Source organism: Taeniopygia guttata, chromosome 7 (genome assembly GCF_048771995.1).
Source record: "Taeniopygia guttata chromosome 7, bTaeGut7.mat, whole genome shotgun sequence".
Taxonomy (NCBI): domain Eukaryota; kingdom Metazoa; phylum Chordata; class Aves; order Passeriformes; family Estrildidae; genus Taeniopygia; species Taeniopygia guttata.
The window spans coordinates 28,598,252-28,618,777 of NC_133032.1; the positions used below are offsets into that span (position 1 = coordinate 28,598,252).

At 46.2% G+C, this 20,526-nt stretch overlaps 1 protein-coding gene across 2 annotated transcripts in view; it reads right to left on the minus strand.

Annotated features, from left to right (window-relative positions):
• SLX9 (SLX9 ribosome biogenesis factor) overlaps window positions 1-18,954 on the minus strand; it is a 39,498-nt gene extending 20,544 nt beyond the window's left edge. The window contains exons 1-2 of one of the 2 annotated variants that reach the window (XM_002196389.5): window positions 18,793-18,954; window positions 17,444-17,552 (exon numbers count right to left, since the gene is read on the minus strand). In XM_002196389.5, coding sequence (XP_002196425.3) covers window positions 17,444-17,552; window positions 18,793-18,918 — 235 coding nt within the window. In that variant the 5' untranslated portion in view covers window positions 18,919-18,954. Of the gene's footprint in view, window positions 1-17,443; window positions 17,553-18,085; window positions 18,105-18,792 lie in introns of those variants that run through there. The other variant, XM_041717462.2, reaches the window with a different exon arrangement.
• Between the last annotated feature and the right edge of the window lie 1,572 nt (window positions 18,955-20,526).

Here is a 20,526-nt window from a genome sequence, read left to right on the forward strand (position 1 = left end):
CCACACAATGAGTTAAAGATGCATAGTTTAGCCTGTTGTGGCACAAGTGCCTTTCCTTTCCTCCTGAGGTCTGATAACTGCTCCAGGAATGAGCTTTCCACCATGTCTACAGTCCTCTCTTACATTCCTACTCACTCTTTAGGGGTACTGGGATGTCAACACCTCTGCCTCAAAAACAGAAGGGAGAGCTTGGTAAAAGAATAGCCCACCAAGACTACACAACAAAAAACTCTCAGCTCAAGACTATCAGGAAGCTGGTGGCAAGAGGCTGTGCAAGCCCACCAAGGATGCAGCAGCCTTCAGACACATACAACAAGAAAGTGCCTGACCCGGTTCCTGGAGAGTTGTTGATATGAAAAAAATCATGCAGAGATGTCTGGACACTAGACTTTCCCCCACAGGGACCTCAAGAAAGAAAAAAAAATACAGCAGATATGCATAACATTTGGAGACACACATCTCTGTTTCCTGACTGCCGCAGCCCTACAAGTTACATGTTTTGTGTTTGCAAACAGCGGATTCCTGACTGATCCCAGTGACTGATCCCAGGCACATGACAGAGCACAGGTTACACATAAAACCAGTGCTACTCCCTCAGCCACTCCTCTGCCCTGTGCAGCCCAGAGCACAAACCCAGACAGGAGTATGTGCCTCTAAATTAAAGATGCAAACATGACAGAAACTTCCCTTCAGATGCGCACAAGGGAATTTTACAAGGAATAAACAGGCACAGCTTGAATTGTAGCATAACCAAACAAAGAGAAGAAAACAGAATTAGAAAAGAAACCCAGCAGAGGACTCAATGCTCTGGTCTGCTTTATGAATGGGCATGAGGTGAGAAGGAAGGCTTGGGACAAGATCCAAGACTCTGCAGTGTGCAGAAACCAGGCTGCAGTGAGACCCAAGCCAGGAGCACAGACATATCTTCTGCTGGGACAAAGGGGTAGAGAGAAACTTCCAGCTTCTTCTAAGGAGTTCCCAGTGCCTGACCCTGGGCAAGACCAATGAGAAGTAAAAAAAAGCCTTGCCCCATCTCACTTTCTTTCTTATGAGCTTTCAGTGCTGCCACAGTTAATCCAATCAGTGCCTGACCTTTCTAACAGATCCCTGCCTCTGCTTTCCAAACAGCAGCTCTTTCCTGGCCTCCAAACAGTGGTATCCCAACCACTTGGGCTCAGGTTACCCTCTTCTGAGGGCAGCAGAGTCAGCATTTCTATTGGTTACCTTATTCTTGCTCTGTTTGCTTGTTGAACTGTAATCTCTCCTCTCCTCCCTAGCGCTAAGTAGGCAACATTTCCAGTCTTGGCCATAAGCCTTATTTTCCAGACAATACCTGCATATCCTATTTTGAAGCAAGGAACACAGAGCAGATGCCTGGTAGCTTACAGAAAAAAAAGCACATTACAATTCTGTACTTAACCTGAGACAGCATTGCCAGCAAATTCCTGCCATGCGCAGTGGACACATTTCTTCCCCTACCAATTATTCCATGATGGATCTGAAGGACAGCAGGAACCACAGCAAAGAAAAAAGTCAGTACAGACTAATGACTGCAGAACAGACTGGGAAGATACACCAATTTTCTGGCAGTTGCAAAAATATTACAGGCAGAATAGGCAAAAAAACCCAAAGCTTAACTCGTACCCTGTAAGTATTTTAATCAGCTGTTCTCAGTTCCAGCAGGTCTGCCACAGAATTGTATTAAAAGCATGTATAAGGTCAGATTCTTAACACTTTCATTCCAGTTTTTAAACTGCAACAGAAATACTGTACTGACAACTATATGCTAAAATAGTCAAGGGACAGAGTGACTGCATGAACGTATTTAGGACTGGGATCAGGGCAGGAACAAAAAATTCCACTTTGGCACTGCTTAGCTATACATTGGTAGCCCCTCTGCCTCATCTCCATTTTTAGCCTCAGGAGGAAAAAAAAATCCACTGAAAGTGGCCTGGAGGGAACACCCACTGGAGCACCCATGGGCAGCCCCCCCGGCCTCCACCTTGTGTGGCCAGCCACAGGCAGAGGCTGTACACCAGCACCTCACAAAGCGTTAACAGAAGGCACTTTGAGGACTTGAACTGGAGCCTGGTGTCCAGCAAATAGCACCACTGAGCTAAGAACATACCAGGCCTGACCACAGCTTTGTGTAATTCCCATGCAGAGAATGCCTGCATGCAGAACCTCCAATGAATTTTTATTTTGGAGGATCTGCTTCGAATCCATGTGGGTGCCAGAAATTCAGAACAACTATATGCAAGGTGTCCTGCAACTTAACTGCCATTTTACTGAAGGATCTTTGCCCACCTTGAACCCAGCATCTTCTAGTTTGTTTTATTCCCACTTATCTTACTGGAAGACACTGGGAACAAGTTTAGTCTCTCAAGGAAACCTATTTGACTTAACTTAATCAGTTCCTCTTTTCTCAATTGATCAGAGCTCTTTTCCAAGCAAAGGAGTCTCTGATCAATTGAGTCATTGCTCGTATTTCACACTTTTGGCATCAATGCCAAAAACCTGATCTGCAGATAAATGTGGAAGCTCAGGAAGGACAGCACTGAGTGCAGACACTGCTGTGAGCTCCTATACCTCCTCTGAGGTGAGGCACATGTGCTTTTCCTGCCCCTGTGCTAAGGAAGCTCAGTGAACCTGGCATCACGTTCACAACCACAAGGAGCTGGGCAATGCCCACACACCAGCAGAAAGAAAAGCAGGGGGAGAGTTTCTAGAGACACTTCCTGACTGCTCCAATCAATTCTTCTTATGAAGTAATTACTCTGAACCTTACTCAGAGCTTTAGGACCATGGCAAAATTTCCACTGTGTTGATTAATTCTCCTCTCCTGGCACTCCTCCTTGGATTCTTTAACATGCCTGGTCTCAGGCTCCCTGTGGCGTGAGTTAGTTTCCCCACTCACAATACTCCATGCATTGACAGGGAAATGAAAAAAGTAATCACATGTCAGAGCTTGCCCTTGATTGTAAAGTCTGTGTGGCAGATTAGCGTAGTGTGGTCCCCTCCCCATGCTGCCCTATCTATTGCACAACCATACGTCAAGGAGTTAATCCCCCATCTGCAGCTGTCAGAGCTCCTACACGCCAGGAAACCCACACACCTGCACTTGGGGAGCACTGAGGACACACTAAGTCCAGCCACATCTTCTACCACTGACCAGACACATATTAAATATAATCATACTCATTTCTTTTATCCAGTAGTCTGTTTAGGCAATATATACAAAGTAATTTTAGATTTAGACACAGAAAAGAGCACCAAAACTCAACCAGTATAACACCAGCAGACTTCCATTACTTACATAATTTAAGAATTATTACATATTTACATCATTTAAGAATTATTAGCTCGATCCAGTCATATTCTAATCAGTCAGTTCAAACATCACTCGCATCACAGGTGGCTTTATAAACTGCTACACACACACTAAAACACTAATATAAAGCAAGGAGGGTGAGAATACCCAGGAAAGCTTTCCAAACAGCCTGTGCCAGGCATATGTTTGCTCTGCAGCCCCCAGCTCAGCTAGGCAACACCTGACACGCAGGATTGGCAATGCAGAACACTTCCCATTCTTCCCCTTTTTAGGGCAGCAGACTTCAAAATTGGGAAGTATATGAAGAATAGAGCTGGAAAAATAACCACCTGGAGAAGTACAAGGCATAATATCCTTGCTCTTCTGATCTGTCATTGGGGTGGAGATGGAACTTGAGCCCACTCTCAGCATCTATTGCAGCCTAGCATCTGCTGAACCCAGACACCCCCTCCTGCCCCACAGGAGCACACAGCCTTCCCTGCTTAGAGGGTTTATATCTAGACCAGAAACAAGATGAACTGAGAACCATAGATAAGGAACTGTTCCACCACAGGTTCAAGACTGAAGCTGCCAAGCAGAAGCCCCTAAAGGACAGATCAAGGTGATCCTATGTCTGCATGATGTCTCTGTGTGATCATAATGGCATTTTAACCTTGAAAAGGTCTTACTAGTTCTAGCATTCAAACGTGACACAGTGAACTACCAGTTCTGATGGGTTTTTTTTTCATGGTGGTGATTTTGATTAAACAGTTCAACAAGCCTAGCCCATGAAAACATTCATTCCGGGTGGTGTCCAAGCATGTCAGGTCTCCTTCCCTCCTCCTGGGAGCACTCTAAGTGGAACTGGTCCAAACACTGCTTCACCATCTTTTCCAGCTGCCACTGCCACTTCTGGTGGCTGCTGCTTTTGCGCTGTCTCAACTGCTCTTCCGCTCCAGCTGACAATTCAGAGCTCCCAAAAGCCCTGAGGCACCAACAGGATCACCAGCTCTGTCATCTTACACAACACAGACACTCACACAGCATCTTCCCCCTGGTCAGACCTGCATCCACACCCCCCTCCCGCTCCTCCTCTGGCTCCGGGGACACAGGGCACCATCCCACTGCCAACAGACCCCTGGGACCATCACCTCCCTGCACACCTCCAACAGAATTCTTCATCTCCTGACAAAGCTAGGCTTGCCCCCTGTCAGGGAGCTCTTTGTCTAGCCCACAACAATGCTCACACAAGACTTGTTTTTCAAAAAACATCTTAGAGCAAGCCTCTCTACTCCAATACACCCATTTGGCTCGCTTAAATGCAGAAGAAATATTTTTAAAAAGCAAAATCAAGGTCTGGGCCCCTCTAGAAGAGGTAGAAGCTGTTTTGTCGGGGTTTTTTTTCCTCCAGCCCATCACCTCTTCACCTTTAATTCATTTCAGCTCTGCAGGTCAGCATCGGTTCCCCATCTTGGAATGACATTTTCTGGGCAGAACCTATTTTGAAGCAAGCCAAATTTTAAAAAAGTGACAGGGCTCTGCCACTTTGCACTTGATGCTCTTGCCTGGCAACAGCACAGGCAGACAATAAAGTCTCATTTACAGGGTCTGCACTAGCATCAACGGGTCCAGCCCATCCACCCCATGCAGAGATGAAATCAGCAGTTGCCAGCACAGAGCTGTGGAGAGAACACCCATGATGTTAAAAGAAAAAACAGGGGATGGCAAAGGAACAGACTACCATGAGTAGGTGCTTCTCTGACCCTCCTTGGCAGCTTTCAGAGCTGCCAAACATTTGGCATTGCCCTGATCTTCTCCAGTCTGGGACTGCAGCAGCAAACCCTGAGACTGCCCGTCCATGCCCTCACCTCTCATTCAGCATCCCCACACTTACAGGCCAACAAGGACTGGCATCCTTCCTGTGAAGTGCTCCCTGCACAAAAAGGATACACACCCCTTACCAAGTAGTATCTGCAATACTTAGGTTCACCACACCCAAAAAAACCCACCTACTGAGAACACCTATCTCCCCAACAAAATAGCATGTTAGCTCTCAGGAGAGACTTGCACTGTATGAGGGAAGCCAGCAATCTTCCTGCATTGCACAGAAGATGCTGGCAGAAGAGTGTTTCTCTGCATGAAGAAGGCTGTGGCATGAGCACTGTGCCTGCTAATTTCCTAATATGGATCACGGTCCAATGGAGTTCAATCCACACGCCTACAGACTCATCATGTTTCCCACTTGGTGTAAGACTGAGTTTAATCTTTTTACCCCGCTGACAGGATATTAATTTTACTTAACGGCCCAAGAGCTGCCAAGAGCTATGAGCCATTGTTCACATTTTTATGGCTTTGTTCAGCTTTCCTTCCCTGATGAGGAGCTCCCTATTAGTCCTGACTTGGCTGAGGTGTCACAGCACGATGTAAAGAAATGCCAGCTACATGGTGGATCCCAAACCAGGAGTCCAAAGCACAATCTGGACTTCTCCAGGAAGCACAACTGATCCAAGCTACTGTGCCAGGAACAACGTTTTGACAGTATCAAGAAGGTTGTTCCATTTCAGCAGTTTGTGGGTTTGGATATTGCCACCCTAAAAATAATTCAGGGCAGAATTGTGCTACAAAACTGTCAGCAGCTAAGTACATGTTGCTTTGATAGAGCCCCCATGCATGTGAGGAACACAAGGCATTCACAAACTCCTCAGGGACCTGTCCCTTTGCACCTTTGGGTATAGGATAGGGAGATAAAGAAACCTGCAGGATGTCAAAACACAGAGCACACTGTGGGTAAGAGAAAAAGGTGTCATGCCTTCTCCTGCCAATCCTCCCACCTCCTCCACCATGCCAGGCCAAGGAGCAAATATTAGTTAATGAAGCTTTGCTTCCACTGAGGACCTTCCAAAATCAGTCAGCTGTTGGAAACCAATGGTTGATGCTGCTAAACCTAAAAAACAAAAAAAAACTCCTGCTATTCCAGCTGTCTTGAACCAGCTTACCTTTTCCAAAAAGCATGCAAAACATCTCCAGTAAGAGGTGCATGGGAGATGCTCACCCCCAGCCAGGACTTGCACCCAGAAGCCTGAAACACTAGCTACAAAGTCAGTGCTACAGCTGCCTTTTATGAATGTTACATAATAAATAATTCATTTTAAGTATTGTGATGCTGAACTCCAAATCCCAACCTCACTTAGCCTTTAAAGACAGTGCCATAATTATTTGTAGTATTTACATTCCAGAGGATGGTGGGGGGTGTACTATCAGATCTCATTTAAAGATTACTTTTGGATGAAGCAAGGCTGGTTCTTTAATATTTTCTTCAAGCAGAAAAAGGTGGCAGCAGCAGCTGGAGTGCAGCAAACAAATCCATAGATGCATATGGACATACAGGTCAAATAAGAATTAGGCTGAGAAAAAAACAAGTTAGCTGTGAAATATTCTTTTGGCTGTTTTTCCACATCCTGTGCTGACCATTTGTGGTTTAATCTTAGAGAAGCTCTCTCTCATATGAGCCTGCAACCCCCCCTAAGCTTCAAAGAAGCAACTTTTACTATAAATATTCCCTATTTCTTCATACAGGCTAAGGTTTTCATATGAGCACTGTTTTTTTGTACACTTAATGCACCAGGAAAAACTGAAGTAGGAACTGGAAAATTTTGTTCTATGCCCTGCAGTGATGAAAAATAATCAAAAATATAGACCTGACCTAGAAAAAGGAAGAGCTATTCTGCTGCCCTCTAATGAGCACATCTAACATCCAAAAAAGAACACTCTCAAAAGAGATCTGTTCTGTTCTGCCACAGGTAAGGCAGAACAGGGTTCTGCCCTCTTGTGCTACCAAGCTGTCAGCAAGGCACACACAGCTGGAGCAGCACCTCCTACACAGAGACAGGCAGAAGAAACACCTAGATGGACTGAAGATCTGTTCTGAACTTCCCTGAATTCAGACTGGAGTGTAAGGCTGTGTCCTGTTCTGCTCCCTCTCCTTGCTTGTATAGAGGGAGGGGAGCAGTTCCTAATTCGGACTGCAGGACACAAAGGCCTGTGTACCTTGTTACAGGTACACAGATGTCAAAAATTATTTGCTCCAACACCTGTGACCTCAACTAAAAGGAAATGAGTTGTCATGCAAGAGTGTCCCTGCATCTGCACAACTCTCAGAAAACATTCAGTTGAAAAACACAGTAAGGAGGGCAGAGGAGCCACCACGGGGACAGTTCTACCTGGTACTGAGTTTCATCTCAGTTTTTACTGAGCTACTGTAATGCCATGGGCTGACCTGGGCCAGCTGCCCATCCAGCTGCTCCGTCCCTCATCAAAAGAACAGGGGAGAAAAATAAGACGAGAAGTTTGTGGGTTGAGGTAAACAACAGGGAGATCACTCAGCAATTACCGTCACAGGCAAAACAAGACTTGATTCAGGGAAAATTAATGTAATGTATTGCCAATTAAAGTAGAATCAGATGATGAAAAGCAAACACTGAAACACCTTCCCCCCACCCACCCTGTTCTCAGCTCCACTCCTTCATTCTGACTTCTTGATTCCTGACTCCCTTAAGCAGTGCACGGGGCCAGGCAATAGCATTACAGTCACCCTCTGCTGCTCCCTCCTCCTCACACTCACCCACTGGGGTCCTGGTGACTGGAGCACCTCCTTTCCTCCTTTTCTGTCCCTGATCCTTATAGGGCTCTCTCACTTTTTTCCTACTCCTTCTTAATTATATGTTTTCCCAGAGACAGCACCACTGTGCCTGACAGGCTCAGTGTGGCTGCACTGGGCACACTTCAGCTCTTTGGCCCCAGCTGTGCTCAGAATGTGACAGCTCTGGCTTCTGTCCTGCTACCAAAACTCTGTCACTTACACCTAATACAGGTAAACAGGCCAACGCCCTCTATTTTGGAGGAAGAAAATACAAGTTATAATAACCTCACATAAACAGTATCTAGACATCTGTATGCTAGTTCCATAAATAAAAACCCACTCAGGTACAGACACTAAAACAACAAACACACCTGCAGGTGCAGAGGAACACACCTAAGCCCAGCCCTGCAGTCACTGGCATGAACCAAAAGCAAATTACTGGCATGAACCAAAAGCAATAGCCAGAGGCTCTGCTGAGCAAAACACAAAAGTGTCACTGAACAAAGCAATTTAAAATTGTGATTTCTGACAACAGAATTCCTGCAGTGTGGAAAAGCCTTCCCATGTCTTCCTGTCAACAGGCACACCAGGTTATTTCAATTCAAACCACATTGTGAAATAACTGCTGCGTGTACAGACACAGCCTGTACCCACTGCAGCTGGGAATGTCCTCTCCATGCTAAAGAAGTCCATTCCCGTTACATAAGAACACTCAGTGACCTGAATTTACAAATAACCTTGGAGAGGAAAATAGACATCAGGAAAAGCAAAGTTTAAAAGCCATGGAACTAGGAAATGCAACAGAAGCCAGCCCAGAACATGTATGTGCACAGCCACACCAGGCACGAACATCCACGATCGTAGAAGCCAAAAGTGTTTACACAGATCCCTTGATTTGCTGTGTGTTCCCCAAGCAACCAAGAACACAGCACAAGTCGGTCAGGAAAGAAGTTGTATGCCCCATTTTCCCTCAAATTTCCTGCCTGGGACTCTCTGAAACACCCCATTTATTTGGAGCTGGTTATCACTGTCAGAACATGCCTTCCAGCTCACAGTCCCTGCATTATTGAAGAACTGCTTGGATAGCCTGTTTTTCTGCAGCAGGATTTTCTCCAGAATTTTCTGTGGTTTGCCTTATGGAACATTTGCAGCACTGCTAGTTCAGTCTAAATCTGTCCAAATTATCATTTCAAACAACCCAGAATATTCCAGTACCCGCTGCATTTAATCCTTGCATAGCTGTGTTTCCCACATTTAGCTCAATGTATATTGAGATTTACTGTGTTAAAAGCTTCATTAAAAAAAAAAACAAATACACCAAAAACCCCTTTTTACAAGACACTTGACTAAAAACCTAAGACCAAATTAGATGTTATATGAGCATCAGCAGTGCCACTCTGAAGTGCTGAAGGGGAAAAACAGATCTTCAGCTGACACATGCATTTCCACCCAAGCACAAAGAAAACCTTGGTCCATAAATTGCTCACAAAGACCAGAAAAAAGGATAACTTGCATAGAATAGAAAAACACTATACATCCCACTAGGTCTAAATGACAGACATGAACTTTTGAGATCTCCCTGTAACAGAGCCTGTAACTCAGTAAGACCCACATTAGCAGGGCAGAGATTTATCTCTCAGTAAATCAGAAATGTGATTTATATAGCAAAGACGTAAAAAAAAAAGAAGCAGCTTTTCACATAGGCATTTCCCAGAGGGGTAAGGAGAAGGCTCACTTATTCCTGCACCTCAGAAACATATCAAGACAAGTCAGAAGATGCAACCCAGAAGAAGGAAACCTCTCATGCCACCCACCCTTCACCAATTTTCTAAACAGAGTGTTTATTAAACTCCCAGGACACATACTTCAGAGAGACACTTGACAGTTTGACACAACACCATACCTGGCTGATGACAAGGAAATAGCTTTGACTTCCAGAGCTATCAACCTGCCCTTTCCACAAGTCCTTCCTCACTCCTTCAGATTTGCTTTCTCAATTCCTGCAGCGTTGAGCCATCCCTCTCACACCCCATGAGAGGTTTGCATTACTGGAACTTGTGCTGGGAGGCCCCTCTGGCACCAGTACAGAACCATTCCACCTCTTTGTAGAATTTATAATTTTATAACTTAATTATGTTAAAGTTTAACCATTAGTACAGCAAATACAAGGATTTCAGTTCATAACCCTCTTTTGTAACACCACAGCTGCAGTGCTCTCCTAAGCAGCGCTGATCTATTTTTGCGTAAGGACGTCCAACCATTTTAAATTCATTTCACAGGAGAGTACCAGGCTAGAGGAGTATCTTTTTAGAGCTCCAGGAATCGTGATCACACAGAGCAAGACATGGGATGAATGCAACAGCCATGCCCCACCACTCCCAGCCAGGAAGGCAAGGAGTCACCCTGGCCTCAAGTTCAGCAAGCCCTTCAGTGGCACAAGGCACTAATAAGTTTGACCCAAAAAGATCACGTTTGAGCACCCAGCTTTTACAAAGTCTGGAAGAAGGCTTTGCAAAACCACAGAGCAGCACCTCAGGAGCTTCTCCAAAGAAGTCTCCAATCCCTCACTGAGCCATATCCTCCTCTCCATCCATCCAGCAGCATGGAAAGGCTGCTCCAGGGCAGGCATGTACCTTCCACCAGTGCTACTGGTGAGCATTACACAGCAGGCACAGCCAAGGAACCAAGCAGAATAAGAAACTAGAGCAATCTGACACATCCTTCAAACTGCTAGGACTCATTTCAAGCTCTTCCCACTGACAGCCTCCTCCCCTGGAGCAGGCTGCAGAACATTTTGGAAGGTTTGGGCTCTCTGGAAAATGTTTGTGTAGTGCTCAACCACGAGCTAATTGGAGCCTTTTGGTTTTTTAATGTTAATTTTAAGAACAGAGACTTAGCCCCAGCTAGAGGGAGGGAAAGTAAACAAAAAAGTTAATTGGTTCCATAAATATTAACACAACTGATTCCTGTGATCTGGCAGAAGGCACTCACAACATGGAAAGGCTCTATTTGCAGAAGGGGAGTAAAAGCACTGAAAAGAGTGCAAGCTTCAGACGCTCATTTACTGCTTCTCAATTAATTGCATTTACTTTAATTAAAGTGGAGCTTCCCACAGCTATTCTCACAGCCGCCACCACACTGCACAGACAAATTGTTAAAGCAACATTAAGCACCATGGATTTTTAACCTTTTTTTTAAAAATTATTACTTAAGTCACCAGTGTCTTTAGCTTTCAGTAGGATCCCCACTCCAGTCCCCAGAGACCACAGCAGGTCTGTTCTCCATTTCAGCCAAACCCCACAGCTGTTCACTGCTGATACAGAACTTGCTCAATCTGACTGCTGAAGTAAGATCCCACTGACTTTAATCCTTTGGACCAAAGGAACAGAGAAATCTTCTGGCTTTGAGGCAAGTTGTTGGGAACTACACAATCTGTTTGAGGTGTCCTGCAGACTGAGGTCATCCATCCTCACTGGGGACGCTTCCCAGATGACAAACCACTATCTCAGCTCCTCCCAAACACAGTGCAGTTTTCTAACAGCCTTTTACAAAACCCTCAGACACCAAATCTGCCCTTAAAAGGTGATCTGGCATTGTCAAGATAAAAGCAGGTCCTAATGATGCTGTCCAAAAAAAAACCAAATAAATTTCAGCTGAACAGCAAGGCAGAAGGAATGTACAGTAATTTGCTACCTAAAGCAATTTACCCAGATAAGGTAAAAACTGCCATCTGTCACTTTATCAAGCTACCAGGGTGGCCAACCTTGGGCCTGGAAGAGAGGTAAAGAATTTAATTCCCTCACAGCATTTTCTCTTCCCTGGGAACTTATTTCTTGCGTTGCAAATTGTGTTCAAACACTTTCACATACAATGTCAGGAGCAGTACCAGATTGTGCAAGGAAGTTTCCCCTTTGGTCTGAGACCTGCACAATCAGTCCTGGGACACCATCCTGGACCTGTGCAGGTGGCACAAAGGACACAGGCACGCTGCAGAAGGTGTGGGGTGGAGAGATGGGGGGAGCTAAAGCAAGAATTCCCAGCTCAAACACCACTCAAACAGCTGCTCCTTCCAGGGCAGCACCCAAACACCCATCAGATATTTTCAAAGGCATTAAAATGGTTTCGGCGCTACACCACCAAGGGCATCACTGACAGCCTCAGGGACAGCATTTCACCACTCCCCAAATTCACCCAGCCCAAAGCTTGGGCAGCTAATAACAAAGCCAGATGGAGGAGGAACACCTCGTCACTTGGGTCTAGCACAGCACACAGGCATTTCCCAGGGAGATTTCAGCACCACGTTGGAGGTGCTGCAGCCGCTCCCTGCCATCCTCAGCGTGAGGAGCAGCCCGTTTACACCCCCCTATCCCATCTGAGCAGTGTTACTGTGGGGAACAGCTTGAGGAAGGCGTTCTGCACAAAACAAACACAAGACAGGCCTGACAACTGCCAGCACAGAATGAAAAGCTGAAGAAAAGCAACAGCAGCAGAATTTTGAGGATCCAGCAGCTTTCCACACCAGAGATGTGAATGACCAACACAAGCAGATTTCAAAATTCCCCAAACATGCATTAAGAAAAAGCAGCAGAGGTTTAGAACTAATATTCAGAACAGATGCCTTAATTAAAACAGGATTTTAATTTATTTAATTCTTCAATTGTTAAACCCCCCAGTATGCCAGGAAAAAAAAAAATCAAAACAGAGGAAAGGTGATGAGGGATGAGGAGAAAAGAGAAGGAACCTTAATATTTAAAGACAATAAACATGCAGAAATCCAATTGACAGACAGGAATAAACTATAGGACACAAAGACTGGCATCCTGTCAAGAGCTCCAAAAGAATAATGGGGGCCTGGTTATGGCTGCAATTTTTCCACACTGGTGTGGATCCACTGCAGGAGTAACCACAAGTCTAGACACTGCAGGAACAGCAATGCTGTCAGAGGAGGAGTCTTACAGGGACTCTGTAACATTCTGGTAAAACATCCATAAAAAAGCCCCAAAATTGGACAGGAAATCTTATTGCACAAAGCTAATGCAGGACCAACCAACCACAGCTTTTCTGTTTCTCTTGGAGGCTACAAAAGGAGAACAGAATTGGACAAGAGGGTGCAGAGTCCAAGCAGAAGCAGATAAGGTGACAGACCCAGCAGACCGGGAACTCCAGAGCAGAAGCTGAGATGCAAACCAGAAGGCATCTGTCAGTGACTTTGCAAACAGAGGCTTGGTACCAAAAGAAACTCACAGAAAACCTCAGAAAGGAGGAAAGCAAGGCTGTACACAGCCTGCAAACACCACAAATGCACTGCTGTCAGTGAATTCCTATAGTCTAATTTTATCATCTCCTATCTTCACATTTCTCAAGGAGGAAAAGGAATTCTTTGTCAGATGCTCAGTTATTTCCCTCTTCTACATCCCTGTATGCCAGTGACAGTGGCTCCCATGCTGCAAGACAGCCCTGGACTTCAGGGCACAACCTCTGCTCAGGCTCATGACCTACCTCACTCTATGCTTCACACCCTGCTACAGAATCACAGACCCACAGGGTGGCCCGGGAAGAAACCTGCAGACAGCATCTACTTAAACCCCCTCTTTCATCTGTCATCATCCCAGGTTGCTCCAAGCCCCATCCAACCTGGCCTTGAACACTTCCAGGGATGGGGCAGCCACAGCTTCTCTGGGCATCCTGTGCCAGGGCCTCATCACTCTCATTGTAAATTGAGAAGTCTTTCTTTATGTCCAACTCAGAAATCAGGATGATTTTGCACCAGGTTTTACAGACAATTATCAACTCGCTGTTGTTGCACTTTTGTTTTCGCAACAACACAGCCTGTCACCGTTCTCTTCTGGAGTAGCTGAAAATAAAGCAGGAAGCTACCAATCCAGTTGTTCATATCATTCCACAACTGGTTCATCATCCACTCCAAAAAAAGAGACATTCACAGGCAACTGCTCAGCCAGAGCCAAGCTTGAATAGGCCCTTGCTTCAGGGAGCAAACACTGATGAAGGAATACTAAAGAAAACAAGAAAAATGAGCAGCAGCAACCCCAATATGACAGGCCATTATTTCTGACTTGGTAGGAAACATTTAATTCCCACGCTACAGAGGCTCACCCCAATGAGATTTATCCTCTCACGGGAGTCACAGAGGTCCCTGCGTGCATTAGATTACGGCAAAGCCTTTGGTTTACATTACGTCAGTGGCTAAGTAAACTACACTGACAGGAAGTAATCACTGAGCACAGAGCAACTCAGGGACTGAACCCAGCATTCCTAGGGATGGCACCAGCTTCTGTTACCTACACACAAGTGGAAATCATCTGGAAGCTGGTGTTAAACTGAGCTAATGATTAAAGACAAAAAGCAGAGCAGGGGAAAGCAGTTGCAGCAGGTCTGCTTCACAGCACGACACAGCTTAGAGCTACCATATTAAAATACTTTCCTTTTTAGACCACTGGCTTTTTATATCACATAACACAAGGCTCACCTACAATGAATTCCATTTTGGTGACATTTTTCATTACAGTTCCACCCTCTCCTTCTCCTGCCACAAGGATTACTGATGCCAGAACAGCCTGTGCTGGTACCTCACACTAATCACAAGCACACTGAATCAGCCTTGCACCTAAAGGAAGCAACACACCGCTACCATGAGTAGCAGATACTTCCACAGGGCAACCTGCCTCAACCAGATGTACCAACAACCCTCAGAAATCCTCCAAAAAAACAGGCCTTCAGCCAACAAGAACCAACACCACTAGTTCATCCTCCCATAAAAAGGGGCCACACAAGCATTCCTGTTAACTGGGATAACCCTGCTAGAGACTCTGGACTTTCCATTCTACATATTATGTTACTCCCTGCTCCCTCAAAATCACCACAACCAAAAAAGCAGCAAAAGTTCTCACCTACAAATTGAGAAAAACTATGAGGAAAAAAATGTAGAGAGAGGTGTCCCCTCTTGTTGGCAACCACAGACAATAGCCCTCAAGTCCCAGCACAGCAGTGGATTGGTTTCCTACAGGACTGCAGCCCTTTGGCTCTGACACAGCAAAACAGCTGCTCTAGGTGAAGCCTTTTATCTCATTAAAGTAACCATGCTCTGCTGTTGGTTAGTTAGCCCTTGTGATGGTACACATAGCATCAAAGAGCTGCCTACACCATGGGTTTATGTAGAGCATAAAAATGCTCTCCACGTCCTCTTTTCCTCCTGCTTCCTAACATCCAATTGGCTTTTTTGACCACTGTAACTCCAGGATCTTCCTCAGACTAGGTTTTATTTGGAAGAGATTCGCAGCTTAAGGCCAGATCTAAACACAAAACACAGATACTAGCATTCTTGGACAATGTGAATAAATCTTGGGTAATGTGAAATATACACACATGTAGGACAAATACCTGTTTTCCTAACTGCCACACAGCAGCCTTGGCAGAAAAAAAAAAAAATCTTCTCTAGCTGGGAAAAGCACAGGAGATAGTGAGCCCACCTACAGTCTGCCAACTTGACCTTCTCAGAGCTTGAAAAGCAAGTGGGAGGGAAGCATGCTTTTGTCTTGTTATTAAATCTTAAAATAGCAATGTGTAGGAGAATCCTACCCTCCTGCCCTGTGCACTAGGCTGAGGGGGAAAGGGAGGAAGAGGTGAAGGGAGGGTTAGAGTCAAGTTGAACTTCCTGCAGAACAGGCTCTGAGCTGACCAGAGATGCCAGCAGACAAAGCACGTCTGCCTAGAACCTCTTTTCTAACTCTACAGTGTCTGCCATTGTATGCACAACCTAGTTACAGTTCACTGAATTAACATAAAAAAAATTAACTGATTTCCATAACGAAAAACCTCTACATAGCTCCAGAGTGCAACAACAAGAAAGGGCACAACAGCTTGGGAAGACGTGAAAAAACAATCAAATCCCTTTTTGCCTGGTTGAATTGCAGCTTGGAGCCCCCAAATGAGCAGTTATTTTTAGCTGATCATCTGGAAAGCGTGTGAGAGCGCCAAGCAGCAGGGTCAGCACGGCTGTGTGCAGGAAGGCAGCACACAGCCCCGAGAGAGGCAGCCAGGCACTGCACATCTGCATCATCAGCACTGCACAGGGACCAGCAGCACGCCTCTATTTATAACCCAGACATGTAGCCTGCCATGAAAGGCTGGGACTGCAGGCTGCCAGCCCCCAACAACATGTGTCTGATTTAATTAAAGAGATGGCAACGTGCACACAGAGATGCATACGTGTCCTTTTCCCAGGAGTTACCAACAATGAGCCCAGTGTTTCAAGAACAATAGGTTTTGCCAAGGTTTCTGTGCAGGGAGCAGGCAAATGTGCCCTCACACAACCTCCCCCACTTCCTCACTCTGTGCCCAAATGTCACTGATGGGCAGCTCAGGAAACCACTTACCTGTGTGTGAATGATTTGTTTATAGCCATGGACAGGAAAATAAAGTCACTGTAGTATTTATCCAAATGAACAAAATATATTATTTAGTTTGCATAGAAGGTATTTGGGAGTCACATGCATTTTCTGCATCAAGACAGCTTGCTGTGCTACCAGGCTCCGTCTGGTAGTTTGCTCCTTCTGGGATTTTTTAAACATTTACATACAGCTTGTGGGAGGCTTGGGATTCAGGTTTCAGAGAAATTTGAGACCCTGCAGACATTTAGAAATGAAAACTGCTTCCACATACAAAGCTCCGTCTCACAGCGAGCAAAGAGAGCATCTCCTTGTTGTGGAACTGGAAATCAAAGAGCTCTATCACGTCCTCCCTTTTCCCCCTCTCACTTTCCATACTCCCTATGAGTAAAGATTCTCCTGCCTGGGAATCCTTGAGCCACAGACCCCACAACAGCAAAGGACAGGAGAAGATTTGCTGCAGTCAGGCTGCTGTGAATGAAGCACTGCTGGTACACAAGGAAAACCTGCTGACAAAGTTAGCAGGTTACCAATGGCAGCTGCTCACTTACAAATTGAGGAAAAAACTGTAGAGATGTGTCCCCTCTTATTTGCAACCACAGGGAACAGCCCTCAAGTCCCAGCACAGCAGTGGATTGGTTTCCTACAGGACTGCAGCCCTTTGGTTCTGACACAGCAATACAACTGTTCCAGGTGAAGCCTTTTATCCCATTACAGTAACAATGTTCTGCTGTGGGTTAGTTAGCTGTTTGTTAGCTACTGGTGAGGCAAAAACAGCCACAGAGCAAGCCCAGAGACCAGGTTAAAACCCTGGCTCTGCTCTGAGCCCTGGCAGTCTTAGACTGCACCAGGATATCCCACAGATTGCCTGAAGCTAGTCCCTCACCTGGGGATCACTAAGCACACCCATGCAGAAGCCCATACGAAAACAAACCTCCTCTAAAAGCCTTCAGAGGAACACAGGAAGCAATTTTTGCATGGTAGCTTCCCTGAGCTTCCTGGCACAGCCATTAAAAGCCACTTTACAAATATAGTCCCCAGTGTCTTTGCTTACAACCCAAAGCAACATTCATTCAAAATACAACAAACCTGTTCTGGAGGAAATGATGCTTCTGGAGTCCAAGTCAAGCTTCTTTACTAGGGTATCAGGGTCAATTTTCAGCCCAGAAAATACACCAGAAGATGACAAGTCCCAGTCCTTATGCAAAAGAAACATAAAGCAGGAATCACTACATACACTACTAAGCAACACTTGTTTAAAAAAATTTAAAATTGAACCCAGCACCATCCAGATAGGAACAGTGGCAGTGAGCAGGTGTGTCTCTTGAGCAGGCAAGGGCACAAAGGCACCCTACTATCCTGCTCTGCCCCACCTACCCCCCCCAGCTCTTCCACACAGAAGGAAGTTGCACAAAGTCTCATTTTGGACTGTTCTGTTCCTAAAAGATTCCTGCCCCAACTCAACCTTGCCTCACTCAAGTGCATTCACTCCCAGGAGAGCTTCGATCAGTATCCTTAGATTTATTACAGGTACCAAACAATACAGATAAGCAACAATTGAGAAGATTAAGGGATTAAAGCCTTAATCAATGGACATCAAGCAGATTCACTTAACTACTAGCAACTCACCAAATCTTTAGCATCAAGCTTTAAGCATGCAATGCCTCCCTAAGATCTGCAGTAACTAGTCTGGTTGGATTAGAATTTATTACTTTACCGAACAGTACCTACCATCACCAACACATAACTTCACAGTGGGACAAACCCAGCTGTATTCAGCACAGGCAATTCCTCCTCCTCACAAGGAAAGCTTAGGCACATAAAACATTTGCCTAACATTTACTTAGACACACAGTACATTTACTTGAGGGGGTATGTTGCCGCCCCCACAACATTTACAGGTGTTGAGGGGGCGGCACCTGAACAGTGTATTCAAAACACAGCTGGGGAAAACAGAAGATCCCAAATAATTCTGTATAAACAGCTCCTCTCCATCTGCCCTAACCTAAAATTGAAGGCACGCACTGCAAGGCTCCTCTCCTCACTTGTTGAAAACAATCCCCACTTTAGAAGGGACACGCGTGGGGACACCGGGGTGCTGCCTGGCACGGCGGCCGCTCGGGACTCGCGGTGCAGCCGCTGGCACCGCCAATGTGCAGGGTGCCGGAGCAGCCCCCGGCTCCCCGTGTCACCTCCCCGCCACACGCTCCCACGGAGCGCTTCCACAGGGCCTCCACCGCCCACAGGCACCGGCGTGGGTGCATCACCACGGCCAGGCACGGAGCTACCGACGGACACCCCCGCAGCCAGGACAGACCCCCGGCAGCTCGAGTGGGGCTGGGCTGTGCGCGGAGCGGCCCTTTCTGCAGGGGGAAGGCGGAGAAGTCACTGCGAGCGGCCGCTGCCAGCCCCCGCCCCGCGTGTCCCCGCCCCGGTACCTTCCCGGCCGCCGCGCTCCATCCGCCCGCGGCGGGGCCGGGCCCGGGCCCGGGCAGCGGCGGCGGGTCCCGGGCGGGCCGGGGAGCGGCGCAGTGCAGCCGCGGGCGCCTGGCCTTGCCCACCATGGCGGTGCGGGGCGGAAAGGGCCGGGCCGGGCGGCACCTTCCGGCTGCGCCCTCACGGCGCCCGGAGCCCCGGGAAATTCGCCTTCCTCCCTTCCACGGGCGGAGCTCCGGCAGCCCGGGCCAGCCCGCCCCGGCTGCTCGCTCTGGGGTGCCGGCAGGTTCCGCGGCAGCCCGTGCAGGCGGCCTGCGGATAATCGCCTGTGGCGAGCACATTTCTCTCCCTCTCAGGATTTTTCATAGCGGTACACAGAGAAAAATGAAAGAGAAAACAATTTCTATTTCTGCTCCTTGTTTTTCCCATGTGGAATGTGTTTGGAGAGCTGTTTACCCGGGATGAGTGCTTGATTGGATTCTGGTGAGGATTGTTTGAGCCTGATGGCCAATCCAACCCACCTGTGCTGCGCTCTCAGAGAGGGTCACAAGTTGTGTTAGAGATACAGAGTTAAGAGAAAGTAGTATGTAGTTTTAGTATCTTTCTTTATATAGTATATTATTGTATTTTAGCATAGTTATAATAAAGTAATCATTCAGCCTTCTAAATTGAGTCAGGCATCGTCATTTCTTCCCATTGGGTTCGCCTGCATTCACAATAATCGCCCTCTGGTCAATTGCTTCTGGGCAATTGCAGCCTGCCCGAGGTGGTTCCCGTGAGCAGCCCGAGGGTGCTCAGCGTGCTTAGGTTAAACCCAGACACTCTGCAACACACTTTTACACACCTTTGTAACAGCTGAGAGCTCTTGGTAGAAAATGGAACTGATAGAGCTAAACTCATTTTATTGAGTTGATCAATTACTTGTAAGCAGCGCCCACTTTTTAAGTTTCTTCACAGGCTCTTAATGTTACTTTGATCATTAAATCACCGAAATCTTTAGTTGGTTAACCCTGACAAGTGTCAATAAGAAGAGGCCAAGTGAGTTGAAGCTTGGATATCTGAGATCTTAAATTTATGGCCTTCAAGGACATTGGTAGCCAGAAGATACCAGAGGAGATAGAGGCCTGGAAAGCTGAAGACTCCTTGTCCAAGAAACAGATGATAAGAGGACTAAAGAATGTGGACCAAATTAGCACGAAGGGCAAAAAACCACTAAGCAATACAGGATAGAATACTAATTAATGATGATAATTACGTAATTTACATCAATTTCTGTAATGTATTATGTTGTCTATAATCTATAATTGTTTATATATATGTGTGTATATATAAGAAATAAGTGAGAACAGTTTTGTACTGGGATCAGCGTGAAACATTTTTTTTTAGCCACACACACCACACACCTCCTCCCAGAGAGGAATAAAGCCTTACTCACTAAGGCTAAAAAAGACAGTTTTAGAGTGAGTCTTATTTATCCCAACAATTTTGGAGGTTTCTTGGTAACAGTAGCACCAGCCAGCAACCAGGCTGCCACAGTAGGACATAAAACAACTCTAAAACTTCCTGCCAGGAGTTATTTCTACAGTTAAAACAGTAGAAAATACCCAGCAAGCCCCTAGGGAGGGCCAACACCTGCCAGGCTGCAGTCATGCGCCCAGGTGGGACACCACAACAAAGCAACCCAAGCCTCGGCTGCCCCTTCCCACACACAGGAAGGGGTGAAATGCAAAGCTGCT